Source organism: Vidua chalybeata, chromosome 3 (assembly GCF_026979565.1).
Source record: "Vidua chalybeata isolate OUT-0048 chromosome 3, bVidCha1 merged haplotype, whole genome shotgun sequence".
Lineage (NCBI taxonomy): Eukaryota > Metazoa > Chordata > Aves > Passeriformes > Viduidae > Vidua > Vidua chalybeata.
Window position 1 is genome coordinate 24,323,812 of NC_071532.1, and position 22,138 is coordinate 24,345,949.

The 22,138-nt window shown below is 38.0% G+C and overlaps 1 protein-coding gene across 8 annotated transcripts in view; it reads left to right on the forward strand.

The window, feature by feature from the left end:
* ESRRG (estrogen related receptor gamma) overlaps positions 1-22,138 on the forward strand; it is a 225,847-nt gene that overhangs the window by 199,790 nt on the left and 3,919 nt on the right. For all 8 annotated transcript variants that reach the window (XM_053938568.1, XM_053938563.1, XM_053938567.1 and 5 more), the window contains one exon: positions 11,055-11,324. In XM_053938568.1, coding sequence (XP_053794543.1) covers positions 11,055-11,324 — 270 coding nt within the window. The remainder of the gene's footprint in view (positions 1-11,054; positions 11,325-22,138) is intronic.

Consider the following 22,138-nt stretch of genomic DNA (forward strand, 5'->3'; position numbering starts at 1 on the left):
GCATAATGATCCTGAAGCAGTATGGAACAATTAATTAAGATTTTCAACCGTGGCTCTTTCAGAAATTAAAAGGTGCTAGTGGCTGAGAAATGGGGAAGTGTCTTGTCCTAAAAGCATTAGGGATGCTTAAGAAGTACTTCCTGGGTACTTAAAAAAAAAGAGGGTGGGGGGGTGGGAGAAAGAAAAAGAAGTGAAGAAAAAAGACAAGAAAAAGAAGATAACTAGTTAAGCAGCTAATGTCAGAGTAAAATTTTTGTACTTAACTGCTAATTCTTAATGTCAAAGCTGGATTTTAAATTCCTGCAGTAGTCACTGCCATAAAGTTGTTCCTTTTTTTGTTCTGTAAAAATCTTCATGCTTTTTTTCCCCCCTGTTCTGTTCTAGCCATTTGTCACATTTATAGAAGTTGAGCTCTGCACATTATTAAATAAATGCATGCCGTGACTCAGGAGGAGGGTCACTTAGCTGCGTATTGGGTGTACTGACCAAGGATTTACTCTTACCCACTTTCTCATGTCTGAGGCCATTGAAATTCTTTGAAGATCTCTGCAGTTTGACAGACATCCCCAAGGAAGATTTTTTTTCTTTACTGTTTTGTTATTTTTCTTCCTTCCTTTTCATCTTGTAAATGCAGCATGTCAGATGTAATATAATATTTTTCATGAGATTGACCTCAGACCTGATCAGAAGTAATTAGATTCCTAAGGTGCTGCAAAGGTGTCTCATGGATTTCTGATGTACATACTGAAAGGAAAAGTGTTTATATCTATGCAGAGAATAGGCAGGGAGAAACAAGAGGCCTGAAGCTGTGCATGTGCACATTACCTGTTGTGATCACCTGCTGGGTACAATTCTGAACACCAGCAAATTGTGACCCAAGTGGGATGTGGAGAACTCACTGTGCCAATGGCAGTAAAACTGGTGAAGACAGCAAAAATAACCCTGGTGATCTCCATGCACCATCAATGCTTTTTGGTTCTTTAGGGGAAGGAATCTCCTTTTCACTGTCTTTCCACCTCAAAACTATTTTGATTCATCCAAACTCTCAATGTAACTCTTAGCATTGAATGTTACTGTTTTTAAATTGACCAGTCATCATGTAAGGTCCTATCATTCTAAATATTTGATGAGAAGCTAAGGTCTCTCCAAGGCACCTGTAATCATAAACTTCCTGCAGGAAATTTAGAAAGGATTATGTGTTTCAAGGAGGAGCCGGCTGCTTAAAGTAAATTCTCTTGTTGAGTCATTTATTCCCTTAATAGGAATTTTCTGATCTGCTGTCATTCTTGTTCACACACTGGGTGTCACTGCCTCTAAAACACTTGTCATTCTTTAATGGAAACAAAATAGTCATTGCAGTCAGAGCCGCAATGTCATTCCACTACCCCTTGCTGCGTCGGCAATAGTGAAAATGACAGAGCGGCTCTCAGTAGGGGTAATTAAAATGTAAATATTGATATTTTATTATTTGAAATTACTTTCCAGTGCGGCATTTAATATCTCTCCATCTGTGCGGCTCTGTTTAGCGGTCACTTTAGTGCAGCTCTGGGATGCCAAGCGGCGGCTTGATCCCCGTTATGTCAAAATGCTTGTTGCTGCTTAATTTTGATATCTAATTAAGTGGAAAAGTACAGTCCACACTGTAATCCATGGCATCTTAACCAGCTGCTTGGGTATATTTAGAATTAATCTCCACTATGGAATCATCCTAATGTATGCAATTAAGAGTCTGCCGATGGCTAATTAGGTGTATTAGAACTAGGCAGCTTCTTTTTTTTTTTTTCTTTTCTTTTCTTTTTTCTGTCTTTTTTTTTTTTTTTCCCTGTGTGTGGACTGTTGCAGACTTTTAAGACACAGCCTCCAGAGATGATCTTAATGGTACATGCACACTCAACTAGGTAAACTAGAAATTTCACATTCATGTAGGAGAATATCTGTCTCTCTTCCCCAAACCAGGGAGACTGTAAACATCATTTGAATTTTTTGGCATCTGCAACACATTAAGAAAATCAACTAACCAGCAGAAAAGTTTTAAAAATTAGGAAGAGGATGGAAGATGTGTAGGACATTGGTCTGAGCTGTTATTTTCCTGCCACAGGGCGAGAGGGGATATTTACCCAGAATTTTTCAACCTGAAGATTTTGCTTTGGCAATGGAAAGAGATTTTAGGTAGCTCAGCACACACAGGGTTAACAGATACGTTGATTGGATCGTAAGCACGCTTGTTTCCATATGCTAATACATTCCTGTATTGGATTCATATTATTCACATGATTGGGGAATTCCTGGAAACCTGACTTTGCCTGATGGAAAGATGGAGGGAGCAGGGATTGCCACAGCAATGGGAGGGAATGGGAGGTGGCTTCCCCAGGGGAGCAAAAGGCAAACAGCAGTGACCCAGCGCTCTTTGAAGAAAAGTGCTCTCAAATCAGACCCATAGAGGTTACAAATAAAAGGCAACACATATTAAATGCACAAGAAATCCCTTCTTTCTGTGGAAAAAAAAAAAAAAAAACAGAAGTGATACTTTACAATCCAGCAAACTTGATTTTGAAGACTAATGTGCTGAAGAAACTTGAACTCTAAATTTCTTGATATCCAGTCAATATATGCAGTTGTTGGGAGGCTGATGCATACAAAGGTTGAAGCAAGCAGAACCTGAACACTGATTGTTGTTACTAATCTAGCAAGCTTCCTCTGTCAAGGTTGTCCCTTTTTTCCCTTTTATTATTTTTAATTTTGTTTTGTTGAGTAAACATTAAAAAGGAGAAAAAAGGGTCAATGCTGTTTGTTTAATTATGTGTGACTTCAGTTTATTTTCTGCTAGCTGACCTCTTTGAAGGGTCTAAGTAAGGCATTCCACGCACAGGATATGAAGATACTATGCTGCTATTTTAATCTGAACTGTATTACTGTTCTCTGGAATGGATTTTGGAAGAAATTAACTTCTTTACTCTTTATTTATCATCTATGTTCACTTTACTAATGACTAAGTGTAGTTTTTATTTTTCCACCAGCAAAGCTGGCTTTATTGTACTCATAGTCAAATACATATATCCACAACAGATTGAAGAAGAATTTGGGTGAAATCAATATTTTTATGTTGAAAATATGATTGATGATTTTTTTAATAAAGGCTTGGTGAAAGAAAAATCAGGACCATAAATACAATCCTGCTCCATTTTCTCCTGTGATTTTAGGAGCACACTATATCATGACATCCACCTCTGCTATCTTCAAAAAGGGGACCAAAAAAAAATCCCATAGTCTAGCAAAACCACGTTTGAAGGTTAAATTTTAAAGAACTGGAAGAATTAACTTTTAAGAAGCCAATCAGATAACATATGTAGTGCATTAAAAAGATCACCCTCAGAAATCTGCAAGTTCATATTGCTGACCTGAAGGAGACTTACAGCTTCATTGGGCCATATTGCACTGCTAGTCTGATTTTTAAAACTTTTTTTTGTTGTCTGTTGTCCATATCTTAGAATTGAGAACCTCACTGCGGAGTGGTAATGCACTATGAGTCCTAACTGTCTCACATAGAGGTAAAAAAAAGGGGTAAAAAAAAAAAAGGCAGTTTCCTGGAACACACTTATCAGGTGTTTCTCTGTTCTCAGAGCACCTGGTGATAAAATGAAATACAAGTGTTTCATCTTGCATCTTTTTAATGTAAGATTGGCGTGAGTTTGCTGTAAAGCTGTTTGAAACTGTGGAAGTTCCAGTGGTAAAATCAGCCCAAAGGGAAAATAAGGTATTAATCTGTTTAATTCTATTGTCTTATATTTTCCTTTTTCTCAGTGAATACTGAGATAATAAGGTGTGAAATTAAAATTAATGGTAATAAAGAGTACAATACTTTCCACAATATGTTTCCAAAAATGCCATTGTAAAGTACTCCATACATGGAGGTCTTACCAACTCTGTTCTGAAGCAAGGGCAACTCGTTAGGTTTTTTTATCTTTACTGTTTCACTGCATAGTGTTGGCAACTGGTTTTGTGAAGTCAGGGAGACATCCTCAATCAGTCCCATTGTCCAGTTCCTTTCCATTAGTAATACTAAAGAAGCAGCTCACAAGAGCCTGCACTTGAACTAGAAATAAGAAATTTAAAAGTAGCTGCCTGGAAATATTTGGGTGGTTAGAGAGGGGTGTCTCTGATTTTGGTACTGAAATAAATTTGAGCTGTAGTGGGTTACATCTTACTATGTGCATCTGACCCTAGGAAGAAATGACAGCCTCAAATTGCTCCTGTTTCATGTTATCATGTAAGGTTTCACAGAGTAAAAGACAAACCAGAAATATTCCTAACTGGTATTTAAATTACATTAACACCTTTTTGTACAGCTTGAGTGAAAGGTCACGCTAGACAAGCAGCATCTTCACTGTTTGTAAATGTCTAATTTGTTGCTTTTAAATTGCTGTGAACTTCACTTATTTAGTCCTGCTGAATGAATCCAGTGTTGCAAATACTTCTGACAAGCGAATATTTGCTTAGCAAGAATCCATTGTTCATAATGGATTGAGAGGGACATGCAGTATGAATGCATTTTTATTGCCGTGCCATCTCTCTGCTGTTGTTTCAGTGAGATGAAAGTAGCGTTGTGATAACAGCCCCGGGTTTCTTAGTGCGCTGTGTGGAATTTCCCATCCTCCTGGTAGGTGTTAGTGAAAAAGTGCTTATCACAGGCATTTTTCTATGTTATAAAATATAAAAAAATATGTATATTTTATAAGAACTTGGACAGCAAGAGTTAGGAATACAAACACACTTAAAGAAAACATGAGGTAAGTGCACAGGCTTTGCTGAAAACATCCTGGCGCTGTCCAAATGCATTCCCTGTCCCCCCCCTTTTTTTTTTTTTTTTTTTTTTAATTCGAGGCAGAGTGACTCCTGGGCACCTCTGTGAGTGCAGCCCAAGCTGCCCTCTCCCAGGGCTGCACAGATAACAGATGGCAGTCGCCACTCATCGCACCGCTCACAACAGAGCCCTGGTGCTGCCTTTGCAGTGCTCTGCTGTGGTGGCAGGAGGAGAGGGGAGGCTGCACAGCAGCGGATCACCCAGGAAAGGCGGTGCTCTCACTGTGCAAAAGTTACTGGATGGAATCCATTTCTGAGCTTACCTTTAATTGCAGAACCTCAGTTCCAAGGAGTGTAGAAGCTGAATTCAGCAAATAGCATAAATCGAGCCTTTGGTTGTATTTCTGGTCACTTAGAGTCTGTGCTTCTGGAACTTAATTTTTCATTTTCAAGTCTGGGCAAATACCTCTGTTTTTTTATTTTGTGAGATGATACCTCTCACGTGAAAATTCTGAATCAGACTTGAATTTCAGCTGGGTATGGCATCATGTGCAATTATTAGCCTTTGACCAGGGGCTCCATAAGCAAAGAGGTATGAAAAAAAAAACCCAAACCAAACCTGAAATAATGGATTCACCCTGGCATAATGAGTTGTATCTGTTTCTGTTCCAGCTTTCATGAAATTTCATCCATAATCTGGGAAATATGTTTGGTGATTAGTGGGAGCACTCGCCTTCTGTTTAATGGTTTTCAAAACCACTGAAATGTTTGTGGGTCATGATAAGTATTTTTAGACTACACAGTATTTGAAATGTAATTAAATCCATATTTTCTTTAATTAATAAAATAAAAAGGATCTCTTAATTCAGATATATGCGTGAGATTCAGCCCTACATGTAGCCTAAAAAAATGAATTATGCCATCCTCTTGGATTTTTTGAGAGAATAATAGCAAAGGGCAGTCAGGCTATGAAGGTTTCCTTCAGCAAATGCTATGATCGTGTCTAGGAAGCTTTACATTGCCCTAGCAGAAATTTCACTGGTGAAATTTCCCTGGTCTTTGTTTACATCCCTAGAAGGCAGCTGAAGTTGCGGAATGGATCCAAGTGCTTGGCTGAGAGGGTGCCAGGGAGGGAGAGGAGGACAGACTGACAGCTGTACATCTGAGAGTGCACTAGACACAAATCTGATCTTGGAATGGAGGTTCTTTGCATTCTCCTCAGTGCAGCCAGGATAAGTCTTTGGTCCACTGTTGATTATTTGACCATGAGGCCACACACTCTCTAAATAAAGTAATCAAAGCTAAAATTTTTTTAAAAGTTTTTACAATATCAGATTCTTCTTTTGACGGTGATGACGATACATAATTTTTGAAATGAAATAAAAACCTGTGCTGGAAACATCAGTACCCATAAAACATTTAGAAAGAAGTTAATCTATCAAAATTAAGTGTAAATAATTTAAAAATCCTACTCTTGATATTTCAACTGTGTAAATGTATTGCATCTGTAACACACTAGTGAACATGTCATGAGCAAGTGCAGCTTTGATTATAAAAAATGTAAATGAAGATATTTGAAGTACAAACTAAGGCAGGCAAGAGGAATATTTTACGCATAAAGTTAACAGTCACACAAACAACCAGTAAAATAAATGGGAGGCAATTACCAGAAAAGGCAAGCAACTCCCAGGTTTGCCAGCAATTTCATACTTGGTTTGATCAAATGTTCAGATTTCTAAACACATATCAGACTGAATGAAATTCAGTCCCTGCAAAGTGAAATAAACTCCAGGATTTAAGTCTGAGTAGCCTGATTGAGGCATCACATCAAATGTTTACAGATGAAAACAATGTTAAGTCCAGCCACTGTCTTTTTTTTTTTTTTTGGCCAGTAGTTCCCGAAGTGCTGTGTGCAAGGCACAGATCTTACTTCGGCACTTGACCATCTGCAGCTGCTTCACTCTGGCCCCTAGTGAGTTACTGTCCATGAAGTCCATCTTAATGAAGTAGAGGAAAGGGTCTTCAGGAATATAAAAGATTTACCCTGCTTAGCATGGAGCTGTGTGCAATGTGAAATAGAGAGCAAGTGGTGCATGTGCTGATATTTGAAAAGATCTGTGGTTTAAACAGCCCTGTTGAAGAGGCTGTGAGCTGTGTTTGGAGCTGGCTTGGAGTGCTGAGCACTGCAGAGTGCAGTCAGCTCCATGCCCCTTGTTCCTATAATAAAAATGGTAAGGCCTTTTTACCTATTTATGTCTGCTTCCTTTGAGCTTTGGGTTTACTGGTATGTGAAAGGAAAAAAAAAAACATAGCATATGTTCAGTTGCTCAATCAACCTTTTTTCTCAATCCACACTCAGTGATCTCAGAGAGTCATTACGGCATAATTACAATTTGAGTGTGATACACTGTTTGTAGAAAAACTATCTATTTTTAGCAGAAGAAGCAGTCCCTGAAAGGAGGAGAAAGAAAGGGAAAAAAAGGAAGAAAATCTGTAACCAGCAAATCAAGGCTATTGTTAACTGATACGAGGAGACACCCTGTAGATTTACAATGCTCGCACTCAGCCACATAAAAACCACACTGAACAGAATGCCTACCAGGGGTTAAATTCATATGCCTGCGCTGCAGCCTATTTCTGTCAACACTCTGCTCAGGAAATAAACATTTATGCTTTCTGAAATGAAAGTGTATTTTTGAAGACTAGCCGTCAGATATTTTTTGCCCTTCACACTTTCAGATGCTTAGCCTTTTTTGTAAGTTGACTGCAAAGTGCATCAGTTTGCTAGGCAAAAAGGAAAAAAAAAACTCTTGACAAGTGCCCATGGCATCATTGTCAAGCACGAGCGTCTAGTGGAAGATGGCAGGAGGGTTGGCACAAAACATGCTTCCTTCAAGCTTCTTACCTCAGGGGTACCTGACTCTTGAGAAGCCTTTCAGTCCTTCCAAATGACGTTATTGTCATATGGTTTATTTGGAGTGTGCTGTATCGCAGATAAACACGCTGTTTAACTGCAGGTCAAGGTACAGAGTCATCCTGCCAGCAAATGCCTGAGATACATCAGATGGCACTGATTTCGGGAGGGAGATGGCGAGAGGTCAAAGTTGTCACCAGTATGGTACATTATAAAGCGGGAGAAAGATGCACATCATTGTATTTTAAAATGTCATTACACAGTTCTGTGTTGAAAGCAGTGAGCTGTAAGACTCTGAAGGATTAAGGACCCACACAATGCATGAAGTTCCAGCTCACACCATCATGCAGCATCTCGGGGTGGTTTGGACAGAGCTTGGAGATGGGACTGGAGAGGCTAACACTGGTCAGAAGGCTGGAAGGGTCCAAGTTGGAGACTCTTTAAAAAATAGTTACAATTTAATATAGAAAATATCCCCTTGTCAGAGAACATGGTTGATCTGGGGGATTCACATAACAAAAGCTCACAGACTCTGAGTTTGGCATGAAATATAACCTTCTCCAAACAATTAAAAATAAATCTCTGTATATAAATATATAAGCCTGTGCCATCTATTATTTTAACTGTGACTTGTTGAATGTATATTAAAAGAGCATTGCTGTGATACAAGAGACATGCTGGTTGCTTTCACATTTTCTGAAAAAACAAAACAAACCCAGATTAATTACAACTTGATTCAGCTTTGCATTCCCATGAGGGATGCCTTTAAAAGTTAAAACATGCTCTCACTGAACAGGCTTTCAAGAGAAAGTTACTTCGATCAGGAACAAAATAGTCATGTTGATTTGATTTATTATTGAAGAGTGGAGCACCATGCTTTATATTTGCCAGATTTTCTATAATGTAAAAAATTTCTTTTGATTTTTTATGTGTCATATAAAAACAACTGGTATATTTACTGCTCCAGAATGCAGATTTTTCAAGAGTGCAGTACAATAAATTATATCGGCATCCCATTTTCCCCCCTCACAGGGCATATGTAATTTTCTTTGACTGCGGCACACAATAAATGTTACTGAAACATAGTATTGTTTGTTTTTTAAAAAATAAGCCAGTGCCAACGAACCTGTATGAAAATACATAAGTGAATAAAAGAAGGAAGTTGGGGATTTTCCAGGAAAAAAAAAGAATACAGAGAGAAATTGCAGGTTAAACTTTTTTTAATCAAAACAGATTTTATTGCCTTTTGCTTAATTAAACCTCTCAGAAGTGTGTGAAACATTGTTATACTCAAAAAATTGTTAATTTGTAAATCACAGGGACAAAAGGGCTCCACTGCAACTTTAAAGTTTCTATGCACGTAAATGTCAATAGAGTGCCTTCTCCATCATCAGCACTAAATTCACATTGATGCCTCTTTTCTTCTCTGTATTGATCCTTCCATGAGAACGTAGATTTGTATCTGTTAATTAATGCGTCCTGAAACAGCGTTTGTATTAATCAGGCAGATAAGAAAAATTGGATGCCTGCACCCTCATGACAACCGTAAAAGTGCTGGCCCTGATAAAATCGTGGATGGACCTCAATAAAAAAGTTCCTCCTTCCACTCAATAAACTAATCATCCTGCTTTAATTATTCGGCAGAAAGATGTGTGGAGATTGGAGAATGTGTAAATCTATTTACTAACAGCAGTGTCTGGGAGGGAGAATGGGGCTGTCACAGGACGGTGCTGCAGGCTACATTCTCTGTCCATCTGCTGCTGCAGAAAAACTGGTTCTTGAAAGCCAGCAAGGAACAGAAATGTTGGAGCTAATTGAAATCATGAATTCCTCCCTATAACCTTTGAAATTATTATTTCTTCTCCATTTCCCTCTTATTTATTTTCATCACAGATGTGTTATTTTCCACTGTCACATCTTTAAGGCTTTCCTGTTGTTGTTGGATCAGGTTTTGTTGTTTTGTTTTTTGTTAAGGCAGAGAGCTACAGTTCTATCACAAGACTCAAAAGACAGTAAGAGAAAATGAAAACAAATAAGGAGGGAGAGAAAAATGAGAGAGAGAGCACATACAGCCAGTTTTATGTTTCATTTTTTATGGTTGCCTGGTGCTTTGGATGTGGGCTTTTCTTTTTTATTGTATTAGTTTTGCTGCTTAGTACTTGTAGAGAAAATCTTGTTCGGAGTAGATGCCTTGCAGATTTGCTAGTTTATGATATATTCTTGCATGACTGTAACTCTCAACTTTAAAAACAGAAAAATGCATTTAAGTGTAATTGAACACCAAAAAGAATGTTCTTACAGCGGGAACTCTGTCAAAGGACCTGTAAGCAACTCCATAAACAAGTAAATGAAAGCCTCAGACAAGTCTTAAGACCCTTTAAGAAAAGCTTGACTAATCCCCTTTGATGATTTTATTAAGTACTTGTGGTTGATGGTGCCAACTGGCAAACTGCTGCATTTCGCCAACAGGCCAGGAAAATAATTTCCTCTCCCATATTGTTTTGTAGCACCTAATGTGGTTGGGATATTAGCAGTTTGATATAATAAATTAACAGGTACTGTAAACAAAATTCTAAAAGGTAAGGCAGCAGAGATGTTTGCCCTTAGTGATCCTATTAGGAAAGACAGCAGGGAGAGGGGGGAAAAAAACAAGCAGAAGTTAAATTCATTAAGAGGCATTTCATAAATTTTTGGTTGCCCTCACAAAAAGGATGGTGTGATTGCTATTCAGTTGGCACTTCAGTGTGCCACCCTGTTATTTCAAGAAGTGTAGTAGTGTCAGGAGCCAGGACAGAAGTGATTAGTGTCTTTTCTGAGAAGATTCAGTGTTACTTCTCTTTTCCCTGAAGTTAATGTTCAAGAATTTTTTTTTTCATCCTTACCTTAATTCTGTTAAAACATCAAATCTTCCCTTTTAATAAAGTGTTCTATTTTTTCATGTAAATTATCCTTCTTGGATTATGGTAGTGGTGGATAGAGTAAGTAGATCCCTGTTTCACAGCATTAGTTTTTTTACAACCAAGCACAAGTATTTAGCAACAAAGAAGATACACAAACCACAGATTGCCACTGCAGTACCCCACAAATTAATACGATTTTTACAGGAAGAGCCTGCAAATTCTTGCTTGTTTAAAACTTTTCTTTTGATTAGAAAACGTTTGATTTTAAATTGTTTTACTTTCCTGTAGTACGATGGGGAGGAGACACACAGAAGCAGAAGGGAGAATAATAGAATACATGCATGTTTTGTCACAATATGTATAAAAATAATTCAAAAAGAGGATCAGATTTCCAAATGTGTTTAATATTTTTCCTGTATTTTTTTTTTCTTCCTATTCAGGATTTTCCACTTTGTCTCTAGCTGACCAGATGAGCCTTCTGCAGAGTGCTTGGATGGAGATCTTGATTCTCGGTGTTGTATACCGGTCACTTTCTTTTGAGGATGAGCTTGTATATGCTGAAGATTATATTATGGATGAAGACCAGTCCAAATTGGCAGGCCTACTTGACCTTAACAATGCTATACTGCAGCTGGTAAAGAAATACAAGAGCATGAAGCTGGAGAAAGAAGAATTTGTCACCCTCAAAGCTATAGCACTTGCTAATTCAGGTTGGCAGACCGGCATGATGGTTGCTACATTTTTAATCTTTCTTTCTTGCTTTCTTGCTTTCTTCTAAAATATTTTCTGCGGGCTGGTTTAAAACAGGATTTTAGAATAAGAAATTGCTAATCAGCCTTTAAATCTAAAAGGCAAGAAACAAAGCAGTTCAAACTAAGAACAACTAAGAACAACTTTCTGGTTCAAAGTAATTGTGGAATATGTTCCCAAGGGAGTGGAGACTACCCCACTGTATTATTTGGAGAGTGTTTTACAGGCAGAGATCCCTTCAATGAAAATAGATGTTGTTCTCCTAAATCCATTTCATAATCCAGACAAGTCTAATCATTGCAATTAAAGCAAAAGAAAGGATGTTTGAGAATATGCTATCTATTTTCTGTTTTAAGGGAGCTACTGATTAATTTGATAGACTAATTTCAGGATATGGGAGGAGGGAGGAAATCCATATTGAGTCTCACAAGGACCACATCTTATCTTACGGATCCTTTGCATTTATGGGAGTGTGTTGTAGGAGTGCTTCTGCAAAAAATTATTACCTGTGCAGCAAGAGTTAAAAAAATCTCAGAATTTTTTTTTCTGCATTTGAATTTAAAAGTGCTGAAGCAGTGAATACTGTCAGATAAGTAAAAATCGTTTGTGCTTTGTTGTTTTTCTTTTTGTGTCTCCTTAATGCTTTATTGTGGTCTTAAGTCCCTTTTAGCATTTGCATAAAGTTCACGATAGATCCCTCTTTAATGACGTGCCGATCATTAGATACCTGTGTGTCAATAACATGCTCTGATGCTATGTTCCATTGACAGTCACACCGTGCCCCTCCATCTGCTTTTGTTTTGACCCTATCTTTGAACTTTATCTTGGTTGCTGGCCAGTAGTTTTCCCTTTAATTACAAGAAGGAAACTGTCAATAAAATCTGTTAAATGGGATGCAATGAGTGGCTTGAATGGGCGGACGGCTATTTGTTCAAATTCTGCAGCATTCAAGGTATTGACAGTTTGTTTTCTGGGGCCATATGTGACGATCAATCTCAGGCTGGGCTCAGCCGCGCTGAAAAATGAAAAACCAGATTGCTTTTGCTTACTTGTGGATGACGACTTGTGATTTGGCGCGGTCCTAGTGAGATGAGACCTTCTGCCCAAATTGCCCCCCTGAGAGCCAGGACGCGTGACTGTTTTTAGAAATAATTTTTTAATTGATTTTGTAATTAACAGTTCATCTACAATATTGATGCGTGAATCCTCAGATTGATAGGAGGGAAATTGTTTTCAACAATGAAGTTGTACTTTCCTATTTATCTTTGTAATGTGATTTAGCACTCTGCATTTTTAATTGGAAATATAATTCAAAAACATGCAAAGCCAAAATGCTTATTAGTTTCTTTGTAAAATATTCTCCACCCCACTAACTCTGCTCTTAATTTTAGAATATTATCTTATTCCAGATTTAACAAAATACTGAAATGCCTCTCAAAGATCAAAATTATTCTTAATTGAAGATCTATTTATAATTTTTGACCATTGTAAATAGACACTTGAGGATGCTTTGCAGCTCCAGGAAGGTTATTTCTCAAAATTGGTCATGCTTAATGATCAGAGCAAGAAAGTTATCTGCAATTAGGAGTCTAAATGGAGAAGAGCTTTTGTATTTATTTAAATTCTGTAATTCAAAGACTGAATTAGAAATACTTCTGCAATTTACTTGACAAAAAGGATGAGGGCTAGAATGGACAGACAGGATGTTAAATACCACTCCTACTTCCCCCCCCCCCCCAAAAAAAAAAAAAAAAAAAAAGAAAGTGTTTAAGTAATAATAAAAAATAACTGCTGCCAAAAAAAAGTTTAGTCATACACTGTGCATAGAGTGTATCAAAATCATCTGTAGCTTCATTAACTTCACTGGAAATTACAACCAGGATAATGTCAGAGATAAATACAGTTCAGCATACTAAAATTCGGGGCACATTGAAGTGAAAACATTTCCTTCCCTCATCTTCAAAGAAATAAAATTGCTGTCTTAAAATGAAACTGTTGCAAGGAGGAGTTAAAAAGTAGCCCAGCATTCCACTTCCCCTTCAACAGTGTTTCAGATGCTGACATGCAGCGTTTCAGCTTCAGCTTGTGCATGCAGCAGATACCAAACTTCTACCAGCTGCAGCTACAGTAATGTGTAAGTGTAAAATAACACCTGCAGAATTACAGCCTATCAGTAGATATCAGGTCCTTAGTGTTTCAGTTTACAAATGCTGTTAAAATTAAAATGAAATTTAAGTTGGATTAAATCTTTTTGTCTTTTTTTAAATAGACAAAAGCAGAATAGCTTCTTTTCATGTAACTAGGATCTTGGTTAATGAAAATGTAGCTATATAAAAAACCAAAATGCCATTAGAAAATCAACCAGTAGCAATTCACATTTTAATATAGTTTTATTGCTACTTCTGCTTTCTTCCACTGTTTATTTTTTCAGTTTAAAATATATTAGCCTTTTTATAGCTGTGGAGAGTATAATAAGAAATCTTGGGTGTTTCAGACATTTTTGCCATAACCACACTGTCTAGAAAGATTCCCAGGTTGAATCTACTGTAAACAGTTGACAAAGATGGTTTTATAGCTCCGTATCTGTGTTAGTGATTTATGATACAGTGTCATAGTACTTTCCCTGCTGGTGTTTGGAGGCAGGAAAAAGAAAGTGTAGATTGTCTTCATATCGATTGTATTTAGTTTGAATAAATACCACAAGCTTTGTTTTGGCCAAAAAATCTCCGTAGCATGAGCACTGAAGCACGCACTTTTCTTTAGGTCTACAGAGCCGATTTGTGCAGTGCTGGATATGAGATAATCCTGCCATTTGGTCCCTAAAAGGTGGGGAGGAGTAGCAGTTTTTCAGGGAGATTCCCTGACAGCCACTATCAAATGTTCCCCATGCAGGGCTGGCAATGCCACACCAACTTCCATGAATTTCCACAAGTGCAAGATGTGGCTATGTTGTAGATTGTCACTCATTTCAAACCGAGTGCATATAGTCTCTGAGAACTTTAAATAGACATATAAGAGCACAGTACTAAAATGTATAGACATTTCAGTTGTGCATACGTTAAGTCTGTGCAGGCATGATTTCAACAGTTACATTTAATATGTAAATATGGAATTTATCAGGTTAGATTTAAGCATATGCATTGATTTGATAGTAATTAACACAGCCTTTACACTTCAGATAAGTCACAATTTCCTTGGCATTGTCCTTGTCCTGCCGGTGTCACGAGTTCCTCCCTTCTTTCCCTGCCTTCTGTACACAAAAGCCAGGAGGTACCTGGAAGCTGCAGGACACGGGGCAGCCGCATTCCGCCTCACACCGCCCAAATGAGGCGAGCTGGCACCAATGAGCACTTTGTTTACCCACGCAGAAAATCAACTTTGAATGGTTTCCAAAACATGCATGTACCAATTACTTCCTCGTGTGTAAGGGAAGGTGAAATATTTACAAAATATGCTTGAAGTGTACACAAGTGCAGGCACGCGGACGGGAATGCTCCGGCACGGAAAAGGTGAGCTGCTCATCTCTTCCGTGCTAGGATGTGTTCCCATGTATTGATTAGGGTAATACTAAGTAAGGAGTTGCAGGTGAGCAGTTTTTTGAAATTGCCTAATCAGTAAGGACTAAATTGGGCCTCCAGGCCAAATGTTGCAGAAGGGCTTAGGAGTCACAACTGAGACCAGAGTTATAAGAGAAGCTCTGTTCCCATCTAAGACCTAACATAAGGAGCTGGAGTGTCAAAATACGTCAGCACATTTGAAAATCTGATCTCTGTGCATCTGCTTAATAGGCTGCTGGCATATTGAAAAACCTGACCCAAATGTGGATGCTAGGCACTTAGAGGTACAGCCTCATGCACTGTTGAAAATTTAATTTTAAATGCTAATACTGGCTGTGTAGCATGTATCACAAGAAGGAGAAGAGGACTTCTGCTCACCCTTACATTTCTGGTCTTTGATATTAACTGTCATAAAAAAAAAATTAAAAATCACCCTTTCAGTACAGAAGGCGTGTGAACCAAGAAGTACCTTGTGCATTTTAGCATAATGAAATGCAGATCAATATTGGTGCCAGTAAAGTTACACTGTTGTCTTATCCTGTTAAAAAATTAATAAGTTCTTATAAGTTTTTTAGCTTTCTAGACACAGTATACTCAGAGCACTAGGCTATTGCCATTATATGATATTATCATAACAGAAATTAATTGGTAGAGCCCAGTAAATCACTTACTCCACAGGACATCATCTTTATTCCCAGTGCATGTCACAACATGCTGTATTTCATTTCTAATGATGTTTTTCATTTTGTTTTATACAGTCATCTTGTTAGTGTTTGAATTCATGATTAAGGCATATCTATCTTCACTGGACATAGATCTAGATGTATATAGTCACAGACACACATAGCTGTCTGTTAAGGGTGTGTTACCAGTCTTTATTTTGACAAATACAAATAGCAAAGTATTAACTCTTTTATGTAGTTTTTTATAGAGAATAGTACACCATAGAAACAAATTTTTAGAAAAGGAAGTCACCACCATAGTCAAAGTTTCCATGTTGCTTGCAAACAGTTTATTCGTCATATTCCATTTTCATGTAATCAGATAGATGATACCCACAATTCTTAGAGAAAATAAATAACTCTGTTACCTGTTGCTTAATGTTGGCATTAGGAAATGGCAGCTGAGTTGATCAGTGGTTAATTAATGTTTAATCAGTGGTTAATAATATTTTTTTTTTCTGGAAGCTACTCACAGTAACTGAGTAACTTGAACCTATTCCTCACATAGTTAGGGAATAAGCCGATAGTATTTACATATTAGTAGTGTGAGTCACAAAGGGCAAGAAATAAGGCCAAATTTAGTTGCCTTCAATGGTAGTTTCTTATATCTTATAGTGAATAAAAAGTACTTGGAAGTCTTCATTCAAAATTTTCTTTTAGTTGGTGTGTCTCCCCCCAGCTCTGTCATTTGAGTTCCCTTTTTTCCAGGCTTTTATTAGCCTTATGGTGTAGGGTCTTGAGCCAGTTCATGGTGTGCTGTTTCTTTGGCTTTGCAGCAAATATTCCTGTGTTTATTGCCCTCACTACCTCTCTTAGTGGAAAGTAAGCCATTTCAGGAATGAAAGAGAAAATGCTGGTTTACTATGTTTTAACTTCCTTGTGCCATTGGTTTTAGTTCACTGCTAATCCAGTTAGCCCCTGAAATAAAGTCCCCATTCTGTGAAGTAGTTTCTTTTCTTACTATGCCTTCATTACTGTGTTTTAAAACCTGTTTTGAGGCTTCAGTTTTTATCACTTCTGAAAAGTAGGCCAAACCAGGGCAATCCAGACTAAGGCCTCAGTCACTAAAATCAATCACACAAGCCTTTGTTTTCAGTTTTCACTGTCTGTAATTCCTATGGAAAAGGAATTCTTAATTTATTCCTCTTTCATTTTCAGCATCTATTCTGATTGAAGTGTCCCTTTCCAATAGAATATTCCAGATGTCAGACCATTTTTGCCATATTCTTTTGTCAGAGAAAATACTCTGTTTGCCTCTGTGCTTGTCTCTTAGCTTAACCATGCAGATCTCAGCAAACAGTTCTGCTCAGGAAAAACAGGCAGGTCAGAATGAAGTATATTTGTTTACCCAATACAGGGAAGACCAAGGTAAGTGTCTGGGGTAATTTCAGCTCTGGATGGAAAAAGGACAGGAATTCTTGCTGGATGAGGGAACCAAGAACTTGGTTTGATTTGCGATTGGCCATATCCATGGGTTGCTTCTGTCTTAAGCAGTATGCTTTTCAAAATGTCACTGTCTTGTGTTTCTCACAGATACACAGAAGCATAATGTGGGCAAGCACCTTGTGTCCTTGTGCAAATCTGGCACTTGTTTCAGGGGGAGGGGAAGGGGTTCTGCAGCGCTGAGAACAATTTACCCATTAATAAACACTGCAGTGGGTTTTGTGGGGTTTTTGGATTAGCAGTACAAGCTAGATAAAAAAAAAATCTCTTTTATTTGAAACATAACACAGATTATGATTTTTTCACCCTTACATAAAGCAAAACCATTTTGCTTTTTGTTCTTAATCTTGATCCCATCCAGTTCTTCCAGGATCCTACAGCTTTCTAAAGGGATTTCTTCAGATTGAGTTTGTGAACTGCTCAGCTGTATGGAATCAGAAACATCACAGCAGTTGCTGTATTTCAAGTCCTTATTGGTATCTACCTCTCCAGTGTGGTTTACCAGCATCTTAATGTGTGTATTCAGTGCTGCATGCTCCCTGCTGCTTGATTCACTGTCCTATTTTCTTTTTGCTGTCTGAATTTTCTGACATGAAGAAACACTTCACTTAAGACCTCTGGTTTTCTTCCACCTCTGATTGATGTTATATACAAAGTATATAGATACCAGCCTTTACCTTTCCTCAAAACAGGGTTTTGAGAGGTTTCCTTGTCCTTAGTTCAGGTGCTTTCCAATTTTTAGCTAGTTGTCGCCCTTTGTGATGTGTTCTAATTGATTCCTGGGTGGCTGGATGTTTGTTTGCTGCATTTGAGATGAAGCTTGAATTTTAAATGAGGTAGATTGTAATCTGAGTTTCTGTCTGGACCTTGCAGTATTTTTCTTGAACGAGAACTCCGGTTTTCTCTTATTTCTGTGCAATGATCTGATCAATCAACTGATCAGAAGAGCTACAATTCTATTTTCCCATCTTGTGATGGTGAAAGAAAGCATTTGCAAGGACAGAATGAGAATCTCCAAGCAGAGTTCAATGAGTCCATGTCCTCATTTGCTGATCTCACTCTCTCCCATGGCAGCTCTGATCAGGGACAATTTCTTCCTGCCAGGGAAATCCCATGTACTCAGCAGTTGTATCAACAAGTTTTGTGTTTGTCTTCTTCAGTTTCACCAGCCTGGGATCATGTTTTTGCAGAGCATTTGCCATCAAATTCTGCTGCCTTTCAAATGACACTTTGAAATTTCCCTGTTTAATTTCATCACTTATCCAGGCGCTGGTGTTTAAGTGTGTTACATATGCCTTTAGGTTTCCTCTGGATATTACCTGTGTGGGATGTAATTGTAAATTATTCAGACTGCCTGCAAAGCCACTTAAAAAACTCCCCAAACCAACCCATAAACAAAAAGGATTTTCATGATATAGGAAAAACATTCAAACTCACTTATAATCCAATTTCATATTTTCTGTGGAATTCTTTCTTTATTTGTAGACTGTCACACAAATTGTCTATGTTTCCTTAAAATATGATGACATCGCTGAGGATTGGGTTTATCCCAATACATGAGCAATATTTAGCAATGAGTTAGCCTGCTCTGAATTCACTTCTACATCTGCCAGTCTGTAGTTACTGAAAAGATTTCTCTCTTTTATTTTTCCTCCTCTTTTCCCCTTGGCTAGTTCAGCATTTTCAACCATTTTCCTTATTTTCAAAGGCTTACACCTGAGGGAATAAGATCTACATTCGTTTAATATCAGGAATAAAGTGGAAGTTCCAGACTGCAAGGCTAAAACTTGAAGAAGGATTTTTGTAGAGATTAATATTTTCCTGAGCAATCTGCGAGCTGAATCATGGTCTAATTAAATAGCACAGATTTATTGAGTTTGCATTTAAACATTGGCAGACCCTAGAATGAGTACAGCTGAAATGAGTTTGAATCTTTTCTGTAAATGGGGAGTTAAATTATCATAATAATTTGATTACATAATTTTTAAATCTTTCAAGTTAAATCACCATTTTAAAAGAACAGTTTGAAGTCTTAATCATTACTGGAAGTGCCCCTCTCTGTGCTGTTTTTTCTTACCCCTTTCCTTGTCACCAAAATCTGTTCCCCAGGGCACAGCTTCCTGAACTGCTCCATGAACCACTATTTGGGGGAGGCAAGCTGGCTGGGCACATTCTTTCCAGCTATTAAATTAATTTCAAAGACAGCAACAAATACTTTAAATGCTTTAGTACTATTAGTTCTCCATGTAAATAATTACCCTCTTTACCAGAGGGATGGTACACAATCACCCCTGCAAGGAGAAGGTAAGAGCCCTTGTCTTTGGATGTGTTCCACACAGTGGAAGAGTTTTAAAGCATGAAATGTAATAACTGTGTCAGAGGGCAGATTTTGATTCCTTTCTGGAGGGTGTTCTCTTCTTTTCCCTCCTCACTCACTTTCATTATAAGTAATATGTAGAGTGTAGATATTCCTAATGCTGCAGGCTAAGTTGCTCTCCAAACTGCAAAGTTAAAGATCTTAGGCAAGTTTCACCTCTGTGTGAAAAATACATTTAGTCTGGACTCCATCCATCTATTTGCAAACTTATGGTCACTGTGACAAATAGTGATTCTGGGAAAAAACAGACCAGTTTTGTAAAGGGTTAAAAACTAAACCTTTATAGTAACATTCACAAGAAAGACCTGTCTCTTTATGCAGCATGGTGTCAAAAAAAATGTAATGCGAACAGTCAGTCTTTGATTCATCAAGGATTTGTTGCAGATAAAATGCTCCTATTTGGTTCCCCAGCAAATCTGGCCTTGGCACTGTGGATCTGGGCAGAGGAGGAAAAGATGTGTATTTTCTGCACAAACAGCACATAGTTTATGGAAAAATTACTTGGAGTAGCAGATCGTGTGTTCTGTAGCACAGCAGTGAATATCCAAGGACTTGGTAAAGAGTTAGGGAGTAAAGACAACAATGTTTTTGGAGATTGCATTCCAAATTAAGCCTGGTGGCTGGACCCTGTGCTTAAGACATCAGTCATGTCTGTATGTGTGTGTTAGCATGTCTCTATCGATTACATCTGTTTGTAGGACACAGAATTCAGGGCTTTTCTCTTATTGACACAGAATTACTGAATAGAATTACCATATTAGAAAACTATCAAAAATGTATGGATTCAGGGAATGGTCTCACATTAATTAGAACTAAATTTTGCTAGAAGTAATATTTGCCTGTCATATTTTTTCAAAATGTTATAGCCTACTTTATCCCTAAGAGAGAGATTTCGGTGTCTGTGCTTTCAGCACAGTGCAACCTGATGTGCAGCATCACATCCCAGCAGCGTATCTTAGCTGCATGCTTCTTAGAGCATGTATTCGCTAAGACTCAGAATTATTAAATATGTAAAATTCCCATAGGACTCCATTATGTGTAATTAACAGATAAACTGTCATCAGAATCAATAAAACGTGCTAAATGATCCAAACTTGTATATAATTAAGTGTCTGTTTTAGAGTGAGAGCTGTAACTCTTTTTTTTTTTCTTTTTTTTTCCTTTTCAACTTGCACATTTGTTGTGACAATAAGAGCTGGAACATTTTTGTTAACCTGTTACTTACTGGTTTGTGTTTCAGTTTACATGTTTGTATTTGAAAGGAGATAGGTATTTACTATCTGGCTTAATTATGTGAGGAAACAGTTGCATGTCAGCTTTTAGGAAATGAATCTTAGATGCATCTTAATTCTCTGAATGTAATTCAGATATTTGAAGCACGTGCAAAACTTGACATTTAATCATCAACAGGGTAAAACATGAGGCTCTGTCAAATACTGATCCACAGCATCAGGCTGCTGGTTACAGATCATGGAAACAATGATGGAAGTGGGTTCTCCACCATCCAGCTCCTCAGTTGTTATTCTGTCTGTGAATAGGGGCTTTACTCCAAACCCAAAAATTAGGATGCAAAGCAATGTTACACTAAGTAGAGTTCTCTCTAAGTAAGGATGGACTTAAATCATGCTGTGTCCCAGGTTCACCCTGAGCAAAGCTTGCACAGTGTGGCCTGTCCCTGGGGCTTGTGCCCCCTTGCAGCAATAGTATTTTCATGTGGTCCTTTATAGGCACTGTAAGTCTGTCGACCATCCCAATTTTGGTAGCTGATAGGGGCTGTTTGGTGGCCTCTTTCACCTACGACTGTTTTTCCTTACTTGAATTCACCTCACTTTGGGCCACATCAGGGTTTCTTTGGCATTTATGACTACATAAAAGTCAGAGAATTAGGGCTGCTCATCCAAAGTAATCTCAGCATGGTCCAGTAACTGCGTGTTCTCAGGGACATCTTCACTTTCTGTATCTATCCAGTTGAGGGGTTTACAGTTCTTTCAGTTGGATATTTTCTCTTTATTTCACACTTCCATTGCTTTAATCTTTTCAGGTCATGTAGCAGTTTAGTTTAGTTCCTGGTGTGTGTTGCGTCTGGGCCTGTCACTCAATACTTACACCACCAAAGCATCTCACCTGCAAAGGTGCAGGGCAAGGTGTTTGCTTTGAGCCTTTTATAAAAAATGCAAAACCCCAACACTAACAAGATAAACCGCTGTCTGCGGGGGTAGGAGAGAAGGATTATACACCTTGTAGGAGATGTTAGCTTCACTGAACAAAAGCTGTTCAGGAACATGCTAAGAGTTGCCTGTCTGTGTAAATATGCCTGAGGCAGAAAAAAATTTGCTAAACATATCAGGAAATCCCTTCAAATCAGCATTTCCCTTGTGTTGGTGCAGTGGTCCTAATCCCACAGTCAGTGTTTCTGAGTACTGGTGACGTCCATGACTTCCAAGTGGGCAGCCTTGGAACCTGATACAGAATTTTGCTGAGCTTTTCCACAGTAGGGCATCCTTGCTTTATCCTTGCTTCCCTGATAGAATGCAGCCCTCCATTCCTTCAGCCCCTTGGTACTGTCATTCCTTCAAAGCAGTAACCCTACAGATGGTTTGGGGAGTACTGAGGGTGACTGTTTCACTTTTTTGAGGAGGATGAGGAGAAGAATTACTTTCCCAAGAGTTAATTGT